Source organism: Pseudopodoces humilis, chromosome 1, assembly GCF_049639895.1.
Source record: "Pseudopodoces humilis isolate 2021_Gansu_Grassland_sample_001 chromosome 1, ASM4963989v1, whole genome shotgun sequence".
NCBI classification, from domain to species: domain Eukaryota; kingdom Metazoa; phylum Chordata; class Aves; order Passeriformes; family Paridae; genus Pseudopodoces; species Pseudopodoces humilis.
The window spans coordinates 84,486,131-84,511,132 of NC_142200.1; the positions used below are offsets into that span (position 1 = coordinate 84,486,131).

Consider the following 25,002-nt stretch of genomic DNA (forward strand, 5'->3'; position numbering starts at 1 on the left):
TCAGGGAGGTACTTGAGTGTGTGTTGGACCATGTGAATTAAGAAAAACGCTGTAGCGTATGGCTTGAGTACTTCTCTGAGCAAAGGCCAGAAAGAGGTGTTGGGGAGAGAACATGAAAAATACGAGAGTCTCAGTAACACAAGTGTATGTCTTACCTTTTAAAGATTTTTGAAACAAAAGGAACTGCCAAAATAGTCACATAGTAAGTGTTAGTGTTGCAGTCCTACCTACAAGCATCCATGTTCAAGCTTCAACCATGTGAACTATATAATTACAGTGGTTATATAGTGTTTTTATAAAAAATATTGTATATAGTTACAGGGCTTAGAAAAAAAATCTGTGGTGTCTTGTTTCTTTTTTCTAGAAAAAAAAAATTCATCCCTTTGGGATTCATTTAGTTTATTTTTCTGAACTTCTGGATCGTTCTGAATGCATTTGCATAAACATATTTGAAAGATTTTTATGCTTGAAGTATTGCTTTTGAATTTCTGCCTGTGAATAACATAAGATCGAGGGATAATGAGGCATTAATACTTTTTACCATTTTCCTATTAATTAAATGAGGTAGCATAACTTTAGAACAAAAGAGGGATGAATGGCTTACCTGGAGGAGAGTAGGATAATGAATTCTGGATGAAGCAAACGTTGCAGAATGGAGGTAGAGGCAGATGTAGGAAGATGTGCTTTGTGAGAATTTAGAAATTAATGAGAGATTTATAGCCATCTGTGATATAGTTTTGTATAAAGCAGAGTTGACTTTTATATATATATGTTTATGTATAGATGTTTAGGACATTTCTTTACAATGTTGCTTTATTATAGTGGTGTGTCACATAGTAAATACGGAAGCTTTTAACAAGTAGATAAATTAATTTCTGGGGAGTTGCAATGAAATTTATAAGAAAAGTAGTGGAATTTTTGGGGAGAAATATCTGTGTTCAAACTTTCTTTAATATATTTTCTTCTATGCCATTACCCTTTTCTAGGCAAGCCAGCATGACCAAAATAGACATCCAGAAAACTTAAATTGGTTTGACTTAAGTCTTGGTAATAAATAGGTGCTGTTACGTTGAACATATCAGCAAAAGTGTTCATTCAAGAACTGGTATAAACCAGCATATTGACCTAATTAATAAATTGGGGGAATAAATTATTTTCAGTGTGAAGTTACAGAACTTTGAAGCTAACCTTTTTTAAAATGTATTTGGTAAGGTGAAATATTTTTTTGAAATTTTTTTCTCAAGGTTTTCACAAACACAAATATATTCATCCTAGTTTATAAGGCTGTTACTGACATTTGGATTATTGCAGTTTTGATCGTTTTGTTTAATAGTGGCACTTGGAAATTGTCATTGTCACTTAGGTAAAAAGATTTTGAACTGAGGTGAAAATGTGACTGTGGTTCTGGGCTGTCCAGATGTGTATGTATTAAATTAAATTTGTGTGCTGGTGAGCTTGATGGGGGAGGTATGTGTGTTCATGGTAGCAGAGCAGAGGGAAGGAAATCTTTTTTTAAAGTAGACTCACTGAAATAGATTTTATGAGTCTTCAAACATTTTATTCCGCTTTCTCTGTTTGAACAGGTGACATAATTGGCAGATGAAATGGTTTCTGAGCTAAAAGAAACAAAGAACTCCCCCCCATTTTAAGTCTCTGTTCATCTGTATTATAGGCTATTGTTAGTTTTAATCTATTTTTAGTGTTTTGCTATTTTTGCTCCTTGCTGCTGATGAGTTACAAACTCAGTGTTATATGTTGGCTCATTAACTTCCTCCAGGTTGTTTATGGTATACAATGCTAATGAACAAAACTACATTTTACGGTGTAATGTTTTCGGAGAAAATTCAGCACTTTGATATCATCTGTGTGGTTGATTGTTCTTTGTGGCAAATATCTCTCCCCTCTCCAAATAAATAACATCTTAGAACTGATGTAAAAATAGATCAATATGTAGATATTTTTCATACTGTAACTGACAGGATGCTATCATAGAAAATGTACAAGGAAATGGATTTATACTAGTCTAGATTTTTTTTTCTGACATGTGATAGATAGAAGGTTAATTGATGTTAAATGGATGCTTTGTTAGCCCTTCATCAGCTACTAAACTAGTACAGGAGTGCAAATCATTACTACAAAAGGCCAAGGCCAGTATGTTTTCTTAGTGAGCTTTATAGGTCCTTTTTCTTATCCCTTCCTTCTTTCCCTCCTTCCCAACCACACAAAACATAACCAGCTGTAATGATAGGAGGAGAGAGCAAGCAGCTTTTCTAAACACACACACACACACTCTCGCACTCCGGCCCCCCTCTTTCCTCCTCATACCTCAGCAGAGTGACAGCTTCTCGATGTTGCGTGCGAGTGAGTTCAGCTGGTGCTGTGTGGTCTGGGTGTGTGGTCTCCAGCTCAACCGAGAGGCTGCTAACAGGGTGGATGAGAGAGAGCAACACTGTTTACTTTAATTTATTTCGGATGCCGGAACTGTGCCCGGAGTTTCTCCCGAGCCGGGTTCCACCGTCAGCGGTGTCAATCCCTCGCAGCTGCAGCCCAGGCTGCGGCGGGCGCTCAACTCCTCTGCCGAGGGCTCTCCCAGCATCTGCCCCGGGCCCAAACCTTTTCATCCCTTGTGACTCAGAAATGTTAATGGCATCGCTGAGTGCTGTGATTATTTTACTTTCACTCTGTCAAGATACATCGCCATGAAGATGTACCTTCCTGGGTTAAGGGAAGCGGGACCTCTTGATGCTGAAGATGCTGAAGGGAATCTGCAAAGACGTCTGTTGTGAAAGCAAAACTGCTGTGCTCGTTCCTTGTCCACCCTAAAACTAAAATGTCCAGTGTACCCTTTGTGGCTGATTGGAATATTCAGGAGCCTTTTGAAAAAGCACAGGGTATCATATTATGTCATTTAATACTCCAAGTCTTTTCTGTTGTTTGCCCTCTCTGTCACAAAACTTGCACATTTTTCCAAAAATTTTTGGCATGTAATGTTGTAGGTTAACATGTTTGTCAGTGTTAATATTGGCTTGAATCAACATGCCGGATATGACAGGGCAAGACAAATGAGGCTTTGTTTTTTCTGTGTGACAGTGAAATTACCCACTTTTTTATGTTTGTTCATCTTTTCATTATAAGTAGCTTAGTGGTGTTATGAAGAGTTTCTTTCCCCCTAAATGTAAGATTCGTGAGCGCTTCTTGTTTAAATTGACAAGTCTTCTTTTATTATTTAAATAAACATGCATAGATTCTTAATATCACTTGGAATTTCAGCATTGTTTAGCTTATTCACTTCCCAGTCTTTTCTGGCAGGCTTGCAGGAATGGACTTTATATTATTAATGCAGTGTTGAAGGCTGTGGCAATTCTAGGGCACTGAAGATCTCCAGAGGGGTTAATAAATGTCAGTTATTTTCACAGTGCAGCTTTTTGGATGCTTTTAATTCTTGGTTTATGTAGATTGTCTGTCTGAATTTATATTGTTGGGAAGATAAAGCATAGAAAAGGTTGTAATAGTGTTTTTCATCATTTTGTAATGATTTTAAATACAGACATCTAGGAAACATTTTGCTTTGTCATTCTTCTTAGGGTCATTTGCTGTGTCCCTTCACTGACTTTGTCATGGTGTGTTGTACTCACTCAGGGGACTCTCTGGGTTTTCTAGTGAAAACAAATTTATGTACTAGAAGCACAGGTTTGTGTAGTTTAAGGTTAAAAGGCCATCACCTACATTCTGGAATCTGACTATTTATTGCTTGTTTAAAAAGACGTGTCATAAATCTTTTCATTTGGGAATCATTTAATGCTGTGATGTTAGTATAACTCACCTATTGCTTTCAGGTTGGATTTCTTGTAATAGATATTACAAGGGTTTTTTTTTTTCAGTAAACAACAATATCTGAGGCATACTGGGATTTGCACATGGGTGATGCTTTAATGTTCCTGCCTCAACATTTTTTAAATTTTATTCTGTCACATATATGATTAAGAACAAATAAATAGCTGATAGCTGAAGGTTTAAATGCTTGCTTGTAACTTAAACTTTCTCAATGATGACAAATTGGGTTTTTATTCCCTTCCTTCTTGAAAGCTTTGATTCCCTTTGCTAGATGACCATGGCACTTGCATTGACCTTGAGTCTGCCTTCCTCCAAGAGGATCTTTTTAGTTCAGTGTCTGTGACAAAGTATTACTGAAAACTTTAATTAAACTGAATTTTCAGCCACTGGAACCATCTTGCTATTTTATTTTAGAAGTCAGAAACTCTGTTTTGAAACACTTCAACTGCTAATTTTTCCCACTGTTGAAATTTGTAAGGTGGCAGCATATTGATACTCATCTTCCAAGGTTCCATACCTTCAAGGTGTTTGTAGTTTCCCACTGAGATTTGAAATTACCAGCCAATTTACTATCCTTCAATCCTGAACTTTGGTTGTTCATGTATTTCATATTTTGGTGGTACTTCCAGAGTGTAGTAAAATGTAGAAAGTAGAACTTTGCTTTACAGAATAGGTATGGTAGCTATTGGCATTTTACTTCGGGTTTCTTCTCTGTTTGCCATTGAAAGTTGAATGAGGAAACCTATGTAAGAACTCTCATTTCAAGCCAACTTTAAACTGAAGCCTTACAAAACTGAAAAAAAAAACAAAAAACAAAAACAAATAGACTTGTGCTTTCCCTTATGCTGGGCCATATTTCATTGCTTCATTATTTATTTTATAGTGGATTTTCTTAGGATAATGATGGAAGATGTCTTCTCTTTAGCAAGCTTTTAATGCTCAGAATTGTCTGGATTTTTTTTTATTTTTAACCAAACCTTTGAGAGGACAGTTTATTTGAGAAACTGGTGTAAAGACAAAGATGATGTTTATGAAAGGCATTTTTTGAGGGGAATTTGTAGTAGATGGTCTTTGCAGAGGTTTTCTAACTCCTTGTGCTTTTATGACAAAAATTATGACAGAATAATAGAATAGTATGGGCAAGATCATGGAAGCAGTCAACCAGATATCCACATTAAATTGTTGGGGAGATACTGTGAGGAAATGAAGTTGAAAAAAAAGGGGTGGAGAGAAACAAAGAGGGGGAGAGAGCTCTGCTAATGTAGAAGATTGTCCATTATAAAAAACAGTCTTGTTGAAACCTCTTCAGTGAGCCTGGCTCTGAGAGGAAAGATCTCATATAGAAAACTGTCTTTCTGCAATCTCTCCTTGTCTGCATGAGAATCAGTCTTTCAGGAAGAGGACTGGTTTAAAAAAAACCCAGTATTTTATGTGTAATACATATTTTGTAAAGAATAGATTTTATCTTTAGGGAAATGTACCAAGTTGCAACAAAAGTTCGGAATTGGGTGGTTGTCATGTTTTGTGAAATGAAAAAGTAATTTTTTATCAGATTTGCCTTAAATATTTTTAAAAGAAATTTAGGAACTTGCCACAGCAGTATAGTGGCTAGACTTCCCACTAAGCATCTCAGTCCTGTTAGCTATTGACATCTGCCTTAAGAAGGAGAGGAAATATTGCAAATGAATTGAAGGCTCCCAAGCATTTGCTTGATATTTATAATAATGACATATTACAAATAGTTCCACTCTTTGAAATAAATGAAAACAGTTGGTGTTTAAAAATAATAATAATAGAGCATCTCAGTGCTGTAGTCCTTGGAAATGTGTTGAGATTTACTGTGGTATTCTCATTCCAGTGAGGTATTTTAAAGCAATTCTGCAGTAAGTATGGAAATACTTTAGAAGAAATAGTAGATCTCAGGAGGCTCAGCATTTTTATTACATTTATTTAGCTCATCATGAAGGGGGATCTAGTGCCAATTTCTGAAATCCAGAAAAGGATGTTGTAATATTACTTTTGAGTTTTGGTATTGAAACAAGCCAATTACCTGTGTGCCTGGGTATTTTGAAAGCAGCAATAGCTGCGATGCAAGGGAACTGTAACATTTGGGAGGGAGGTCAACCAAATAATACCACACAAATAATACCACAGTAGCTTCTATTTTACTTGTGTTTCTTGAAGTTAGTTTCCTCTCCATATTACCTGATGTTTCTGAAGATGCCTTTTTTTTTTTTTTCTGACATCAGTGTTACTGATTAATATTCCACATAAATACTTAGAAAAAATTGCTCCAAAATAAAAGAGGTGCTTTATATTGACTAACTCGTATCTAAACATATGTTGCTTCCTGCAGAAGGTGGTTGTGTGCATGGAAGGACATAACACCACTGTTCCATTGCAGCTGTTGTGTATCCTTGAGCTCTGCTGAGGATCTGTGAGAAAAGCTGCAAAGACTACATAGATAAAATTATGAGGAATACATGCAGTTTGTTCTCCTCCCTCTTGCTAAAATTAGGGACCTGATTCTTCTCTAGCATTATATTTCTGTTGTGCTGCCCACTGTTTTGTTAGGCAGTGTTGTGGTGGTGGAGTTCTGAATGTAGCGCAGATGAGAGGAAGGCTGAGCAAGCCTTATGGCTCCAGGATTAGGGATGTTGACAGAAGACAAGGTCTATAATTTTCACCTATGGTGAGTAAGTGAATCAATAGTTGTGCAGATGATGTATCTGGGCAAGAAGGCTTGGAGTAGGGAATGTGAGGAAAGAGGAATTATCAAGGTGTCTGGATTTGAAAGAAGGATGGAATAGTAATATCCTTTTCCCTCCCTGCTTGAATTTATGGATAGAAATTCAAAGGGACAATTGACAGGGGAGAGGCAGAAAGAGTTTGTTTGCAAGATGAGTACTTGGCCTCAGTTTTGAAGTGAAGCAGGGACTGTCTCTGTGAGAGGGAGGATGAGGAGAAGCCAGTTCAGTGAAAGAAGTAAGAGTAGGACACTAGCAGAGCACAGCCTTCTCTTCCATAGCTGGAGATGACTGTCGGTGATTTCTTTGTAATCTGATGATGCAGTTCTTTTCTTCAGTGCTATTCTACCCTTACAGCCTGCATTTGTTTACTACTTGCTTCTCCAGCCTCATGTTGGGTTCATGTAAAATGTTCCATTTTTTTACATATTAGACTATTAGGAGCACCTATATAATGCTATATAACTTAATTCCTTTGTCATCAGTTGGTTGTTTTCAAAAAAGCAAAGTAACCAATGTTTTATTAAATACGTTATGTAGTTTTTAATGCCAAGAAATATTATGAGGTTTTCCAGGTAAAGATACAAAGCCAAACTAGATACAGATTTTGTGTGTTATTATGGGCCCTGTCCAGCCTTCCTTCATATGCTGGACTTGGTTCACATAGTGCAGCTTACTATGTTCTTCCTTGTTCAACATGTATTTACATTTCTTATTAATTGCACACTGTTCAGTCTGAGAAGTTCTCTGAAGATATTAATACTTTTGTTGTGTTCAGGGTATCTAAACGCCTTTTCTATGTTAAAGAATTTGTTCTATGTTAAAGAATATTGAAAAATAGCTTTTCGAATGAATGATAGCATTCCTATTTTAAATATGTAAAACCAAGCAAAAAGACTTGTAGAATTGAGGTAGTTTACTAGGACCTGAGTATTTCAGAGCATTGTGCAGTATTCCCTATATTCAGGATGCGTTTCACACTGACTTCAAGTGTGGCTGTGGGCTCTGAAGCTGGATCAGAATTCAAAGTTTTTTTATAGGTAGGTGCTATGAACCTATGGTATGGACAGACAGACAGGAGATCCTGTTTTGAGAGCAATATTTGATTACTTTTAGCATGAGCTCTTCCTCCCAATTCCCGCCTTGTCTGTTTCCGTCTTGGTTTTCAATGTGTGTTCCAACTTCAGAATGTGAAGAAAGAAACCAGTCAGTGGGAGCTTCTTTGATTCTCATGTCAGATCTAAATACTACCACTGAAAAATGTATCTACCAATGAAAAATGTGGGGAGGCTGTGTAGAGGCATGGGGTATGTCGGTACAATGAAGGTATTTTGTATATGCAGAAGCAGCTGAAACAAGTAGTATGTCTTAACTGCAGGAAATTGGAAACTGCAGTTCTGCTGCCATTTTATTTTTAGAGATGATTTAGAGAGTTTCTGGGTTTCACAGATTTGACCATTTGCAAATAAAAGTAGAAAATACAATTTGATTCAAAAAACAATAGCTAAGAGGAGCCTTATGAAGCTTGGCTTGTATTCTGCATCTTTTTTACCAACCTGAACTTCCAAAATTGTTTACACTAAAGTGTTGTGTATGTGTAACTGAGATTTTGGAATGGTGATGGTATGTATTAAGTGTTGTAATTCAGCTTATACTTATCTCATATATATACTCAGCTTCTTATAGCTGTTTATAGCTGCTGAGCTACGCAAAGGAAACTGCTAATAAAAAATAGGAATTTGTGATCAGTTTCTTAGTAAACTAAATGTAGACTACTTTACATGGGTACCGTATTTGTGTTTGAGCTACAGAGGTTAATAATGACAGAGCTAATTAAACTGGTCTGAGTTGACTCAGTTTCAGGCACAAAGGAATACTCTTCTGGAAATGCTTCTTCAATAATTTTATGTCCTTTTTTTTTTATATGTTGTGGTATTGTTTGTTTTGTGGATGATCTCTGCTAGTGTAGTGTTTGCAAGTCATGTTCTAATTTTCTCAGTACATGTTAACATTGATGCTTTACACAAATAAGTGCCGAGGGCTTCCTCACATGGGACTATCTATGTCAGTAAGTCTTATTTTGATGGAGGAGTTACTCAAATATGTAGTCATAGTCTATATCTTATCTTAGATTAACAGTTCTGAACTTTCTGAGGAATGCAGTAATAATTTTCAAATAGTGGTTGGAATAGACTCATTTGAATTCTGACATAAGTAATTTGAAGTCTGTGTATACATCTTCATTAATCATTCAGAAAGTTTAATATTTTTCTGAATATACTTTTTCTTTCTTTCAGAAAGCAATATTTAATTTTTTTTAGAAGTGCAAAGAAAGTATAATTTTTCTTTATTGTTTTATTACTATGTGACAAAAAAGACTTTCAGAATGGTGTTCCATATTTACATTTCCCTACCATTTTAGAAGAACAGGTTGAAATGGTTTTAATATTATTTTTTTTTATATAATTAGTGGGGTTTTAATTTATTATTTCTTGATGAACAGATAAAAGCAGCTCAGATAGCAGTAACTGAACAGTCATCATGTCTCGAGCACGACAGCCCCCACTTGTAACCGGTATCTCTCCCAATGAAGGCATCTCATGGACAAAAGTGACAATTAGAGGAGAAAATCTAGGGACTGGACCTACAGACCTCATAGGTAAGTTGAAAAAACACCCTTTTGGTACTGCAGAAGGTAACATTTTGGATATGATTAGAGATACATTTTTTGCATGATAGAATCTCTGTTGGATGTTATGAGGAATGCCGTTTATACAAATAGTCACTTGAATCCATAAATTCAGGGATGCTTCCCAAAGTGTAACTAATCAGACTGACTGTACCTTTTTAGATGAACCCTTAATCTGACTCAGCATCCTGTGCTGAACATGAAAACAAAAGTGGATGTTTTTTGCGTTGTACTAGAAGGGGGTAGATGTAATGAGATGCTCCTTTGTTACCTTCTCAGGAACTGAGAATTTCCGCATTGAAATTTTCATGTTGGAAGTGTTTTCAGTGTATTCAGAAAGTCACTGGGGATTGCTATGCCTTGAATTAAAGTAATTTTGTGTATCTGTAGCAGTTATGACAAAGCAGGTTCAGTGATTTAGCTACACAGTATGTGAAGAACCCTTTTCATTTCTGTTTTGATTTTTAACGTGGTAGTTTCATTAGGAATCATCATAGCTCTTGTTCTGAAGGAGGGAACAAGATACTTTCACTGATTCTCCTGATCAGAGACCTTGTTCATTACTGCTCTGTTGCTTCCTTTTCAGGCTGACATGTCTTATCTTATTTAAATTTTCTGCACGTAACATTGGCCTTTCTTCTTGCTCTTCAGTGAATCTTAGTTTCACTACCAGTTGTGGGTGACACATCTTGGTTGTGTGTGGTGTTCAGGATGTGAATGCCCTGTGGCATAACACTGTACTTTCACTTTTGTTTTGTATTTCAGCCGTAGAGTTCTGTTTTCTGTATAACTCCTACTGGGAATCAAACTACTGTTTTTGTTGTTCTGCCTACTATAGTTCCATTATTAAATGCATGAGAATTAGTAGTCAGTTTCAGAATTTAAGGTTTTGCCTGTGTGCATCTTGTCTTTGTTCAGTGAATTTCAGCTGTTGTGTTACAATATCTACATTATAGTGTATCACTCTAAAAAGTTCTGGATTGCATTTTTCTGGGGTTTATGGTCTTCATGCTCGGAATAAATGAGTATCATCAGCAAACTTTATAAACTCTTTATCCTGTCATTTATAAATGTACTGAACATAAGTGATCCCGGCATATACCTTGTGGAAACTCTCCTCAGTCAAAACACATAATTTACCGTGACCCTGTTTCTATGTTGCTGAATTATTTATCCATTAAAGGTTTGTATCCTATAGCTGCTTCATTTTCTTAAGCCTTTCGAGAAGGACTCCGTAAAGTCTACTGGAAATCCAAGTTAACTATAACTACTGGAATTTCCCTTATTTCTTTTTTAAGTTATGCTTATGTGTACTTCAGTAGTCATGTTAGAGGCAATTTGTCTAATTTGTTGTGGAATCATGACTCCTCTGAAGACCATTGGAATTTTGTTTGGCTTTGCTAGAAAAAATATTTCACTTCATGGCTGTAAACCAAGATTCACAAATTCCATTCATGGCCACCACAATGAGCTTTATGGCCAAGCATAAGCTACTACAGTTTTCTGCTCCACTGGAGTTTGCTGTCTCTCAAAAGGGGAAGTAGTATTTTCCTGAGATGCTTGATGAGGTTGCGGTACACTATAGAATCCTTATTGAGAAATCCTCAAATAACTGATGATGTTAGGGGTGAGTATATTTCTGTGTATTTGTGTGGCTGATGCACTTCAGTAGCCTCATTTCATTAGTTCATTGGTTTGATCCTCTTAGAAATGATCTGTGCGACGTTCTTGGAAGGAAGACATGTCCTAAACTGTACTTCTGTATTGCAGCTGACCAACTGCTAATATTTCTTCTTGTATTTCTTTCAGAGTAATACTTGTAACACACAGCTGCTAATAATTTAGTGCTTTGAGGTAAAAATAAATAATGCATTGCCTTATTTTTTTCCTTAACTCAGTTGTCAGCTTTCTCCAGTAAGTGACTAAGGCCCCAGTAAAGGTTTCTTTTAATGGCTAAATTAGGCATGTAAATATTCCCTGTTACTTGAATGGAAATACATGGAAAAGTGAGGCTTTGTAGGCATGAGAGTTAAGTGAGTTTGAGTGAGGTCTTTATAAATTTTATAAAGGTTGAGAGGCATTAGTGTAAAATGAAAAGCAAAAAACTTTTTTTCTATATAAAAACACAGTATCACAATAAGAGAAGAGCATTCTTTTGGTTTCATTTAAGAGAGAACCTTCTAGTAATCTCTTTGTATCTTTGAAGCCAAATAAACTTTTTATTTGTAACTCTATAGCTCATGATAAAAAATGTCAAATCCAGGAGATACCTGTAACATTTGTGGTTTTGAGGTTTAGCTTGTCTTTTAAGACATTTTTAGATGTATTTTTTAGACATTGTAAAATTGTCCATATATAAGCTTAACCAAAATCAGAAAGACTCCATAAGAGTATTACTTACACCTATTTATAGAAAGGCACATAAAAACTAGAAGCTGAGAATGATGTTCTCAGAGATCTTTGTACCATGCAACAGATTAAAATTAAGTTTTATTTAAAGGAAAAGTTCCTATTTCTGGAGAAAGAAATGTGGTAACTGTGCTATCAAAACTTCTCCCCCAACATGCCTTTATTTGTTTTAGAAATTGTGTTGTGCCATTACTATGTTTCATGTGGTATATAAAATGCTGATAGAGACTTAACTTCCTTTTGCATTTTTAAGATACAGGCAAAGGCTGTTTCCTGCCATTTCAAAAGTATTGGACCTTGTGATCTTGTTCTCTTGAGAGCTTTTGGAATCTCTGATGAGTAGACAATAGTTGATACAATGATCTTCAAACAGTCATTCAAAATTTTTTACCCTACTAAATTACTATATCTTAGTTCTGGATTTTAAAGTATCGCTTAATTTAACCATGAATTCAGAAAATACGAAGTGAAAACATCTTTATGAATCATTTGGAATAAGTATTTCAGTTACTTCTAGTTCCTATCACAATCTTTTTTCCTTTAGAGAAAATGCTAGCATAAAACTGTAAGAGATATAATAATACAACAATATAACATAAGGTTATATTACTGCATATATGTTCCATGCATCATAATGTATGGGTCTTTTTCTTTCCATCATGAAACAAAAACCCAACCTGTTTAAAATTTTATAAATAAATAACTAAAATATTTTTTTTATTTTAAGTCTTTATGTGTGTATATTCTATTTCATCCCACTCTCCTCCTTTTATTTAGAAAGAATAAGTAAAAAACAAATCTACTGTCCTTTCTCAAGTAAAATTAACTTCAGTTATAATAAGATTCAGTGCCTTTCCATTTTTTTATTTTTTGGATTTCATTTTCAAGATAGTTTTTGGCAGGGAGCAAGGCATTTTTATGTCTGACAGCCATGAAAACTGCCAAAATTGTCTGCTGTGTCATGTCAGAGACTTAAATTGTGAGAGAAAATAAGTGTGAAGCTTTGGTACTAAGCCACATATGCTGACCCTTTTCTTTCTCTAAGTATTTTCTAAATTGGTCAGAGCTTTCTAGAAATTAAAAACAAAAGTGGAGCCAGCAGGGGAGGAACTGCTTTGCCTGACTAATTCATACTCCAGTACAGCCAACATACTAGTACAGCCTTGTTTTTTTGGACATAAGGCAAAATGTTTCTAGCTAAGGGTGTTTTTTAAGAACTTAATGAGGTTGTTCTCCAAGTTGATACTAGAGCAGTTAGGATCTGGCCACTTTTCCAGGACAGCAGAACTCCAGCTGTGAATGTTGAAATTGTTCTTCTAGATCTGAGAAAAAAATTCATCTATCCTAGCATCCAGAGTCCTGATCCGACCAGAACCAATTGGTTGGTGATTGGTTTGATTGATCAGACCAATTTGATGTGAAAGCTCAGGAAGCCTTGGACCTTACATTAAGGTGCACCTTGACTCTTAAGTCATACAAGGTGTTCCTGAACACTAAAGCTTGTCAATCTTTTCCTATGAGAAAAGACCTTGTATATCATAGTTTGTCATTCTTCTCGTGAGAAAGTGTAGAAGAATATGTGATTATTTTTTCATACAAAAAGGGCAGTTTATTCATCAGAATCAGTCTTTGATCATGTTTTTTTTTTACAGAAGAGATTGGGATGAAATATTTGTCAATTAATACTGCTTCAGCCAAAACAGCCTTCTGTGTCCACAAAAATACTGCTGAACAAATCAGGCTGAAGACATGTTTTGCACTGTAAATATTTCACACTGTCTTTTTTTTATTCTTCTGTGCAAAGTCATATAGACTGAACTCATGAAAGATTTGCTGCATGCAGCTTTTAAAGGAAGTTTCACAGAAATACATTACTGAACAGCAGTTCTTCAGTGTCTTGTAGACAGAAAATCTATTGTACTACGTGAAGGAAAAGTTTCATTAGCCCAAAAGTAGTGGAAGAGATTAAATAAGTTTCAAACAGCACTATTTGCATTGTCGCTGGGACAAAATACCTGAAGTCACCTAAGAAACATCTGAAAAATGTATTTGTGACTCCTTGACTATAATTGACTGTAGGGGACTGGTGAAGGGTTATATATTTATGTAAAACACATGTAAGAATCATAAATGAATTTGCATTGCAGAATTTCAAAAGATACTTCTATTCACAGTAGTATATTTATTATTTTTTTCTTTTTCCCAGGTTTAACAATCTGTGGGCACAACTGTCTCCTCACTGCAGAATGGATGTCTGCCAGTAAAATTGTATGTCGAGTTGGACAAGCTAAAAATGACAAGGGAGACATTATTGTTACTACAAAGTCTGGTGGGAAAGGAACTTCAACTGTTTCCTTCAAACTGCTTAAACCTGAAAAAATAGGTATATTGTTCAAAACCACATCTATTTTCTTTGCTGAGCAAATATATGACTGAATGCCTCTTTGCATAAAATATGTTTGAAATGGATCCACCTCAGGACAATTTTCAGTTGTTTAGAAAATAGAGAGTGTATCAATAAAATGTGCATATATATATATAGAGAGAGAGAGAGAAACTCAGGGTATATGTAAAATTATTCCTTTCTCAATATCTTGATAAAACCCCTAGTGATGAATGAAAAGTAGCCCTTTATTTTTATTTAAATAATAGCTCTAAACTTTTAAAATTTTAAAAAACTTTATAACAGATCCAGTAATTACTCTTAAATGTACTAGATAAATACAAAATCTGGACCAGCTCATGAGCTTTACACCTAAATCCTGACAGTTAATCCTTTAAAGAAAGTTGAGTCCTCAAGTGCCATTTCTTATTTGTAATTCAAACCATCCTGCAAGACAAAAAGTCTTAAGCATTTCTCATGAGATGCTTAACCATTGAAATTATTTTGCCAAACAGTCTAGGACCTCTGCTTAACCTAGAATACAGTCTAAGTACCCTGTGGATTGAAAATATTTCTCTCAGAACCCCTCATTGATGAGCTGGATAGTTATCTTTCCTAACACAGGAGTTCCCACAAGAACTGTTTAAGGCTTTTATTCTCAGCCCTTCAGTGACAGTTAAATAACATGTAACTTCTCCCAAGCTGCACTACTATCTTAATAATAGAAAGGTGAAATGTGTAAGTTCAAATGTTATACAGTGAGGCTTTTGGTGATGAGGGAGGAGAATTCATATTTGAAAATATTGGGAAGTGTAGGGAGGGAGTAATTTCTAGTGTTGAGTATCTGATGGGTATGTTAAAGGAGGGCAAGGCCAAGGGTGTGGCTGGCTCCATTTTCAGCTGAGATTCCAGGACATGTTGTGCCTCACCTTTATACATTGTCTGTGCTAAGGTATTGGAAGTAAAGTCAGTTCTGTGTCCTTGAAGTAATTTATCTTGGTGTGTGGCCAAAGTTCAGTTACCTTTTGGATAGCAAATGGGACAGAAAAGGAATCTTCCCTAAAATATGCAAATGAGAAGACATTCAGTTAATTGCTCTTTTGAAAGTAGCAGATAACAAGGTTTGGATGGATACCAAAATACTTGCAGGAATGAAAATACTAATACTTTGTGGTCAGGAAAATGCTCCTAATGTACGTGAAACTGCACTCTGCAAGAGGGTAATCTTTGATGCCCAGCCATGAATACCTTCTCAGCAGCTATAATAAAATAATTTAGCATAATTGCATCCAGGTTGTTTTGCCATGTATCTTTCAATATATTACCTAGGCATGCATTTGATATTTATCAGGATTTTTCAAATTAATTCAGTATGTTAGAAGTTGATGGTGCTGGACCGCCCTTGTTATTTTAAGGATCTGTGCTTTGTTTTCCCTAGGTATCTTGGATCAGTCTGCTGTCTGGGTGGATGAAATGAACTATTATGACATGCGCACTGACAGGAACAAAGGGATTCCCCCCTTGTCCTTACGTCCAGCTAATCCGCTTGGTATTGAGATAGACAAGTGAGTACCAAATGCCTTTAATCCACTTTTTTAGTGGTTTTCTCTATATGTGTCTATGTGAATTCCAGGAAAATTTAATGGTTTGCAGGGCAGGGAAAGATTTAAAAACACATACACCTATTAGCTGCTAGTATTCTATTTGGTACTCAGAATTGTTGGTGCACATTGTATCCAGCTTCATAATCCTGTGTTTTGGGTCATCAATTAGAACTGTAGATAATCTAAAAGCTTGATATATTGAACCCCAGTGACGTTTAGATTTTGCAGATTGGTAAATAACCTAAGGCTTCAGATTTATACATTGTAGTTACACAATACCTACCTTTGCATTTGAGTTTCATGGGGCTTTTAAGGATATTAGATTGCTATCTGTTGCTAAAATTGCACTGTAAAATGTGATTTATTATGTCACATCAGCTAGTTTATTTTACTGAAATACTAATACCATTTTCCAGCCCACAGTCTTCTTTACTGTAGTTCTTAAGTATGGTGGAATTTATGACTTTTTTTGTCTGAAATAGTAACTTTATAGTGAATAATAAATGGAATTAGGGATCTTTAAATGGGACACTCTTTAAACCTGCCCAACTCTTAGAAATAGCATGAGGAATACTTCTCTCAGCCAAGATGCCAGCTCTACCAAACAAAAGGCTATTTAAAATTAAACTATTACTGAGGTCTCATCTGCTGAATACTCTTGTTTGTGAGAGGGAGTGCACTGGAAAAAATCTGCAGTATCCATGGTTACCTTGTTCTGATGAGAAGGCTTTTCCAAAACCCGTATGGGATTTCTAGTGGATCCACATCACTTTCCAGTCTCTGGCTGTGCATTTCTTTCCTAGCTTGAATATATATTTTTCTTTCTTTTCAAGGTACTAGCCCAGTTTTTTTGTAATTAGCTGGAGATTTTATCTCTTTAAGTATTTTTCTTTCGCATTTGGTGTAACTTCTGTCAGGTAATTCTTTCATGTTCCTCACTTTTCCAGTCCCTGACAAAACATGGACCTTCATACTATGGACAGTATTTCAGTGTGTTACTAGAAGACTTTGTCACTCTTCCACTCTCTCTTCCCTTTTTGTAAATTAAAAACCTCATAACAATCCTTTTTACCACTGTGCTACACAGCAGCTAGCAGTGAATGCTTTGTTAGCTGATTCTTTTGAGTCTCTACTTATAGTTAAGACATTGTCCATATGATATATTAAGAATTATATAGAAGCTTAAGCTGCATTAGTTTAGGATTTGCTTAATTTAGAGTTACCTGTTTGGATGTTTGTTAAATAGAAAACCAGCCATGTTATATTTTAAATGTTTTTTCTGAAAGCATTAGAAAATGTGTTACTGAAACCTGAAGTTTCATGTGAAAAGAAATAAATCAGAAACCTATAAATACAGCTAGGAAATAACCTTTTGTAGAGGGAGGGAATTAGGAAATCTTTGGGCAAGCATATCAAGCCTAGTTGTTCTTGATCTCCCAGGTTCATTGTAGGAGAAGCAGGAAAGTTATGGCAAGCACCAGTTTGAAAGACACTGATCAGTATAGTAAGTAGTTGTGTGGAGGAATGGAGGGGTTACATTGTGCAGAGGTGTAAGAGAGGAAAAGCCTGCTCTGCCCTCACACTATGGTTGACAGCACAGTTCTGACTATAGATGAACATTCTGGGTTTAATTAAAGAATGCCTTCTCAGTGGAAAAAAATTGCATAATTTTCTTGATAAATTGGAGTAATGTGAGGCTTAGTTCTAGAAAATAATCTTTAATACCATATAGTTTAGCTAAACTCACATGTTTGCAAATACTTTACATATGGAATGGGTAAGTATTGAGAAGTTGTACAAGGTAGTGACAAAAGGCAATTGTAAACTATGAGAGTGAGTAAGCAAGAAATTAGCAATAACCATTGCTAGATATGGGAATTTTTGTCACTAGAAGTGATAAAAATTGTTAGGATGCTTTAAAATAAAAGACATCCTAATATGATCCTAATAATACTGTTGTGTATGCAGATAAGGTCTGTAGCATTGTGGATCTCTCTTTTATTCACACCTTTGGTTTCTTTAAACTTTTTATTAAGACGTGCAAATTGGAATGTATTCTAATTTTGAAGCTGAAGCATTTGGCATTGGTCTGACTTGCTGGGATTTACAACCCTTTGCCAGCTTGATGACTGACAAGGAAGGGAAAGGAGTGCCTTGTACTGGTGATGCAAATAGTGGTAAGCAAAAGGAACATTAATTGAGAAGCTCAGGGAGAAAAGCAGTGAAAAACAGATGTGATAAAATGGAATAGGAGTAAACTATATAGGAACACACTGAAGAGAAGGCAGAGGAAGGTGATTAGACTACACACTGAAAGAAGCTCTCTCCCTGTAGAAAGTGATTATCAGGGATTAGCAGATGATACAGAAAAGACAAACTGCAGCATGGAAACAATTTAGTTGATTTTTGGAGGGGTTTTGTTGTTTTTGGGTTTTTTTTAATATGGTTATGTTTGGTTTTAAGAGTTCCTTTTGTGGCTCTTTTTAAAGCATTTCTAATGATACTTTGTCCAATTAAAATGTTTAAAAAATAATCATAGCTTTTGAACCATTCAGGTGAATGCTTTCAAGGTGCTGCAAATGAGACCTTGAAATTAGAGAAAAAAGACCTTGTAAGTAATGGAAAGAAGAGCTGCAGTATAACAGTTTGCTAAATTATTAGGCATGCACAGAGACAAAAAAAAATTATTCAGACTCGGTAGATAGAAGACTGGAGTTTAATTGGGAGTGACTGAGATTTAAGTGAACAAAAGGTTAGAACTGTGAATGAAGGGAAATATGTAATAGTGGGTCTGACATTCTATTAATAATTAGCATACTGGCTATAGATAGGAGTTAACATATATATACTCAAAATATGCACTGGAATTGTCTTTTCATATTCATATACAAATGTTCAAGGATGCAGAAAAGGCAACTATGTATATACAGTCATCTTCCTGGCTGTTCTTTTACATAATCAAGATATTTTAAATGTTACATGTATAGACAAGATATTTTAATTCTACATGTCTACATAATGTTCAGGCCATTATCTTTCAACCTGCAAGTTTAGCAAGTAGTTAGTATATATAATTTCTGACTGATGAGTTCTTCACGTTTTCCAAAAATTAATTGCAGTTCCTGTGTCATATAACTAACAATCTCACTTGCTAATAAAAAAAAAACACTTATACTGTCATGAAACTTGAGCTTGCTGGTTCTTGTGTTTTGGTGGTGGTGACCCTTGAAGTCACAAACATATTTGCAGAAGAATGTTTGCACATATTTGTTCTCCTCCCTTCCTAGAAGTTATTAATTCATCTTCTAAAACACAGAGCTGATCCCATCAGATAAGAGTTTTTTAGGCATTGATGTAACTTAGTGTCTATTGTGTGTATACTGAGAGATGTTCAATTCCCACCAAAAAATAGGTATTTAAAATACTTCATTTTTGAGTTCTAGTTTTAAATTTTTAGTATGCGGTAAAGACTGACACAAAGGTTTAGTGTCCTATCATGATCTTTATGCTCACTTTCAGTTCAGAGCAGTTCAGTGCCACCTTCCTCCCCAGGGAGTATTCATGGCTGTGGTGTTACGCAAATGTAGCCAGGAACTCTTACAAAAACATTGAATCATAGAAAAGTATCACAGAATTGTGATACTGTGAATCTTGAAGAAGATTTTCAAAGTCCTGGAGTCCAACTTTTGTCCAATTCCCATCTTGTCAACTGAACCGTATCCCCAGGTGCCACGTTCAGCCATTTCTTGAACACTTTCAGGGACGGTGACTCCACCGTGTCCCCTGGTCAGCCCATTCCAATGCCTGACGACCCTTTCAGTGAAGAAATTCTTCCTGATGTCCAATCTGAACCTCACCTGGCACAGCCTGAGGCTGTGTCCTTTTGTCCTGTCTCTGGTAACCTGGGAGAAGAGGCCGTCCCCCACCTGGCTACAGCATCCTTCCAGGCAGCTGTAGGGAGTGATAAGGTCACCCCTGAGCCTCCTTTTCTCCAGCTAAACAACCCCAGCTCCCTCAGCCACTTCTCACAAAAGTTACTCTCTAGACCCTTCACCAGCTCTGTTGCCCTCTTTGGATGAGTTCCACCACCTCAATTTTCTTCCTGAGTTGAGGGGCCCAGAACTGGACACAGCACTCAAGGTGTGGCCTCACCAGTGCCAAGCACTGGGGGACAGTAGTCACTGCCCTGTGCCTTCTGGTCACACACATACAGGTGAAAATGTCCTTGGCCTTGTTGCCTATGTGGGCACACATTGGCTCATGAGCCACTGTCAGCCAGCGCCCCCAGGTTCCTTTCTGCCAGGCAGCTTTATAGCCACTCTGCCTGCCCCTAGCCTGTAGCTGCCTGGGGTTGTTATGACACAAACAAGATTCAGCCTTGTTGAACCTCATACAGCTGGCTTCAGCCTGTCAATCCAGCCTGTCCAGATCCCTTTGCAGAGTGTCTCTACCCTCCAGCAGATCACTACTCCTACCCAACTTGTCATCTGCAAGCTATTTAGAGTACTCTAAATACTCAATCCCATTGTCCAGATAATTGATGAAGATAATGAACCGTATTGGCCCCAGTACTTATCCTTGGGGAATCCCAGTAGTGACCATCCAACAGCTGGAGGTAACTCCATTCACCACCCCTCTCTAGGCATGGCCATCCAGTTTTTAATCCAGCAAAGAGTACCTGTCCAAGCATTGGGTTGCCAACTTCTCCAGGAGAAGTCTTAAATAGGTTGCAGGAAGAAAAAGAGTGTGCAGAGTTGTTGTCTCAGTATGAGAAATGTGGAACTTCGTGTGAAAATTCTGACCTTAGCAGCAATGTGGCAGTACTTGGATTGGTTTTAGCAGTTTAGAGCTGTTACAAAAGCATGTTGGTAACACGAGATCATTCAGAATTTTGTATGGCTCTGGGAGAGATTATGTCTCATGGACACCAGTTGAAATATGTTGATGGAAAATTTAGATCTGCAGAAGATTTGTGAATGAATTGCTTGTTCTGATGTACCACATACTTCCTCCTCCTTGCAACAAGTCCTTGCTTAACCAAGGGTTCGCTGACTCCTCTAACTACTCTGTCAGGCAAAGAGAATTAATTCTGTGCAAAACAGAGAATGTGGCGGTGGTTAGAAAATTTTTGAATAGTGTTTGTTGTTTTGCATGTAGCAGAGGTCATTCTGGTGGATCCATCTTGTACATGAAAGCAAAGGCTGACATGCTAAGTACATTCCATATACTTCTGTATCCACCCACTCAATACAGATGCTTCCCTCTTCCCACGCCAGCTTCCAAAACAGTTCATGTGGGAGAAGGAAACTGATGATCTTACTCTGCCATCTAATGGTAAATGTCAGCTTGCTACCACGAGATAGGAAAAGACTTTCTGGAGGCTGAGATGTTTATTTTTAAATGGCTTGTATGGAAATGCAGTAAATTTCATCATTGAATGTGATGGGTGTGTGGAAACTTGGTCATGGAGATACATGTAAAAAAATTCTGAAAGCTGCAAAGGAGAGTTTCAGTATAGTCCTAGCTTTATGAAATTAAAAAATAAAGTAACACTTACTGCTTGTTAGGCTGATGCATCAGCTGCAGCTGCCAGGCTATAGTCTCTTAGTAGATTTCTCTTACCACATTCTGCCAGTTCTAAAATACAGTTGCCACTTTGTTTTCATATTTCTAATGAACCCAATGCTACTAGGGAGGAAGTGCCAGAGTACACCCTTGTCTTGTTGCTGTTGGAGAGACCTTTGTTAACACCTTCTGATTTGTCGTGTTTAGTCTACACCAGTGTCCCTTATGCTGGTCTTTTTGCATGCATTATTAACACAGTACAGCTGGTACAAAGCCAGCTTCAAGGAGTCTGACTGGTACCAGACAGAGGGGGGAGTGTACAGCAGCTCTAACTGGAGCTTGTTTATGCTGGTTGCTATTCAGAATCTGTGTTTATTTAAAGTTGCTCCTTTTGACCTTTTGTAAACTCCTGTAGAACTGAGCTTCAAGTTACCTTTGGGTGGCTCTATCTTTCTTTGGGATGCACCTTTAATCTGCAAATATTGTCATATATGCTGAAATTATTACTATAATATTCTGAAGTTCTGGGAGCAAAATAATTTTCACAGAAAAAATTACTACTTGCTAAACTGTGTTCATTGTCAGGCTTTGTTAAATATTATCTGTTGCATTCTGTTGCTCTTACTTAATTGTGGCTGCTTGGAGGCTGTGATTGAGCCTATTGAGATTTCCAATTTATCTCTGGAAAATATAAATGCTGTGTATGCATTTATATTATATGCACAAGTTCCATAGTAGAATTTGTAAGAGCCCAAACATCCTGTGCTGTTAAATTAGGTTTATTGCTGTTAGGCTATACAGAATCTGAAGTTTGGGGTAGTGCAAGGTGGGACTTCTATTGATGGGCACTTGTGGCACAAGTGAATTGTACCCCCCATGCTTTGAAGCCAAAATAAGTGTGCATTACCTTTACATGGAAGCAAGTACCACTACATCTAATGTTATACGACTCTATTTACTATACTCAAAATGTGTTTGAGGGAAGTGTACAGTGGCTTGCAACCAAATGTATTTTTATTATCCTTCTCATTAATATAACCACTATGTGAAATCTCAGTTTCTTATGCATTTGAAATTGTTGCTGAAGCATGAATAAGACTATTTTAAAATATTAACTATAGGCCTAGTGCCGGATCTAGTTCTAGTCTAGGTAAAATAGTGTGCCTAGCAGAAAGTACTAGTTTACAAATCCGGTATGTGTACCTTTGCTGAAATTGTAAAGGTGGTATAATACTTAGGGTTGTCAAGGGTGGTAAGCTTCACTCTTCTGTTTCTGAGGTTTTCTGGATTAATTTTGTGGTTCCCAGTTTCTTTTACAGTGATTACTTTTTAATAATGATTAAGTATTCATCATGAAGTGATTCTTGTATAATGAGCAAATCAACAGAGAAATGATTTATAGTTTAATTGCATGTAATTTTGATCTAAGCTTTTGCTACTGGTTCATCTTCACCCTGTAATGTTGAAAAGAATAAACCAGAAATACTTTCTCAAGTCACATATGGGCTTGTTTATAAGTAAATGGTAAGCAAGTTTTAATGAGAACAACTTCCAAAAACTGACTTATTTAATTTACTAATAGAAGTTAATGAAACAAACTTGTGTGTATGTAGAGGCAGTCTCTTTTTAGATGCATCTGGCCAGACATTCTAGAAATACAGTTGCTTTCAGTTTAAACATTTTAGTGTGCACTTGGTTTTGAAGACAGCTGTAGCAAGTCTGTATGTAGCAAGCTGTAGCGTATCTGTTAGTGGGAAAACTACTGGTAAGAGGTATGATAAAAAAAAGGATACTAAACCATAGAGTATAACATATTGTTAACATACCTCACACATTCACATTCATGCTTCTAGTCTGTTGTGACTATGTCTAAAATACCTCTGCACAGATAAAAGCTTTGTTAATTTATGGTTCTACACAGATACATCTGCTGGAAAAAAAACTCCTAATAACTTTTCAAGGCAGTCAAACATCAAACTGAAAAAAAATTCCTTCATTTGTGTCCTTCTGTCTGTAGACAAGATTCATTTGCAGTAATTGATTACAAGTCTATCTTGATCTTTCTATATATATATAATAGTTTCATTTTTTCCCCCGAGTAATTGTATAGCTCATGTGTAAGCTTAAATTGTCATGCATATCCCTTATAAACCTGCAGTAATGAGTAGCATTTGGTAGTGGTATATTTGAGTGTGTGTGCTTTTTTGTGTTATATCTGTCTCTTTTGGTTTTGGAGAACATACATGGAAATTCTGAAAATATGAGTGAAATTCCACTTCTGTATTGATTACTTCTGTATTTACTTAAACAGTACTTGCACAGTGTGTCTGAGTCTCTCCCAAAAACTCAAATTTGTTTCCTTGGTTTTGTTCTTTAGCATTAAAAATGCAGCTGTCCACAAAGATGTCACCATGTGTGGATCTAATATAAATACTTTTTTGTACAGTTGTACTGTGTATCACATGTGAAGTACTATCCTTCAAGTTCATGTTCCTACTGGGTACTTTTGACTAATTGGAGGGTAAAAATAAATTATCTTAAAATATCTTTAAATGAAGAATATATTGAAACTTTCTTCCTACATCCATCAGCATTTTCTGCTTACTGTCATTCCTGAAATTTAAGGTCATTGAAAATCCTGAATCTTATTACTTATGTCTAAAAGTTTTATTTTAACATCTTCACTTTTTCACTGAACAAGGGAAATGTTGGGACCCTCATTTTTTCTTACTGCATTTGTTTCTCACGCTATTTTCTCTGTATCTCTACTTTTCATATCTGTCATCACTTTTCCTTGAATCTCATTTGATTTTTTTCTGGCTTTTGAAAAGTATTGTTTCATGCCCCTGCTGTAATCAGGTGCTACTGATGAAAGACTTCTGTGACATGTCATTATGTACGTGGGTCCTTTGTACCTGCTTGTGCTAATGGCCATTTGGATATGAAAAGAAACTTCCAGGAAACAACTCCTCTCTATATAATTGTACTTTTTAATGTGCCCGCCTTTAGATTTGTTTCGCTTAATCTGCTGTTTGCTTTTTGTAATAAAAACAGCTTTAACTATCTTGAAACATGTTTAGATTACAGAAAAAACTAAAACTAACAAATCACTGCTTTTGTGTCCATTTAAATGGCTTTCCATATGTGTTAAATATAATTCTTATAACTGACTCTGGATTGCTATTCCCACCCAAGTTTGCTCTCAAATGCAAAGTAGGGCAGATTTTCATTTGTATATGGTATACTTCGTATAGCAAAGCTCACCTAACTTGTCAGCATCAGAGAAGGACTTCATTGTCTTTTGAGTTGGATGTTGTGATCCAAAAATGAAATAGTAAATTTTTGGAATAGATGAGAATATTTCAGTTGAAAGGGACATAAATCCATCTAGTCCAACTGACTGACCCATTTAGGGCTGACCAAAAGTGAATTTATTTGACACAATCAGTCTCTGAAGATGGGATGTAGCTGGTGGTGAAGATGAGAGGAGGGAGTGCACCTGGTGATGTATTGAATGCATGGTGAAATGAATATGGCCAAGTGTTGAGCGTGTGTCCGGACTGAGGGATGAAGGTTGTCATGTTTTCATCAGAAAGTGCTTTAAATATTTTTATTACACAGACTTAAAGTGAATGGAATAATTTTCTGGATGAGTATCTTAGAAACTACTTATAGTTTTTAAAATGCTGTTGTAGAGAACCTGTTTCCACAAGGAATTGACTCGCATGGTTTCTTCATGCATTTGTAAAACTGAATAAAAACTAACAGAAC

General features: G+C 36.2%; 1 protein-coding gene across 2 annotated transcripts in view; it reads left to right on the forward strand.

Annotated features, from left to right (window-relative positions):
* Positions 1-25,002, forward strand: part of EXOC2 (exocyst complex component 2) — a 125,572-nt gene that overhangs the window by 4,785 nt on the left and 95,785 nt on the right. For both annotated transcript variants that reach the window (XM_005526452.3, XM_088063939.1), the window contains 3 exons: positions 9,085-9,240; positions 13,886-14,062; positions 15,501-15,627. In XM_005526452.3, the coding sequence (XP_005526509.1) occupies positions 9,123-9,240; positions 13,886-14,062; positions 15,501-15,627 (422 nt within the window). In that variant the 5' untranslated portion in view covers positions 9,085-9,122. The remainder of the gene's footprint in view (positions 1-9,084; positions 9,241-13,885; positions 14,063-15,500; positions 15,628-25,002) is intronic.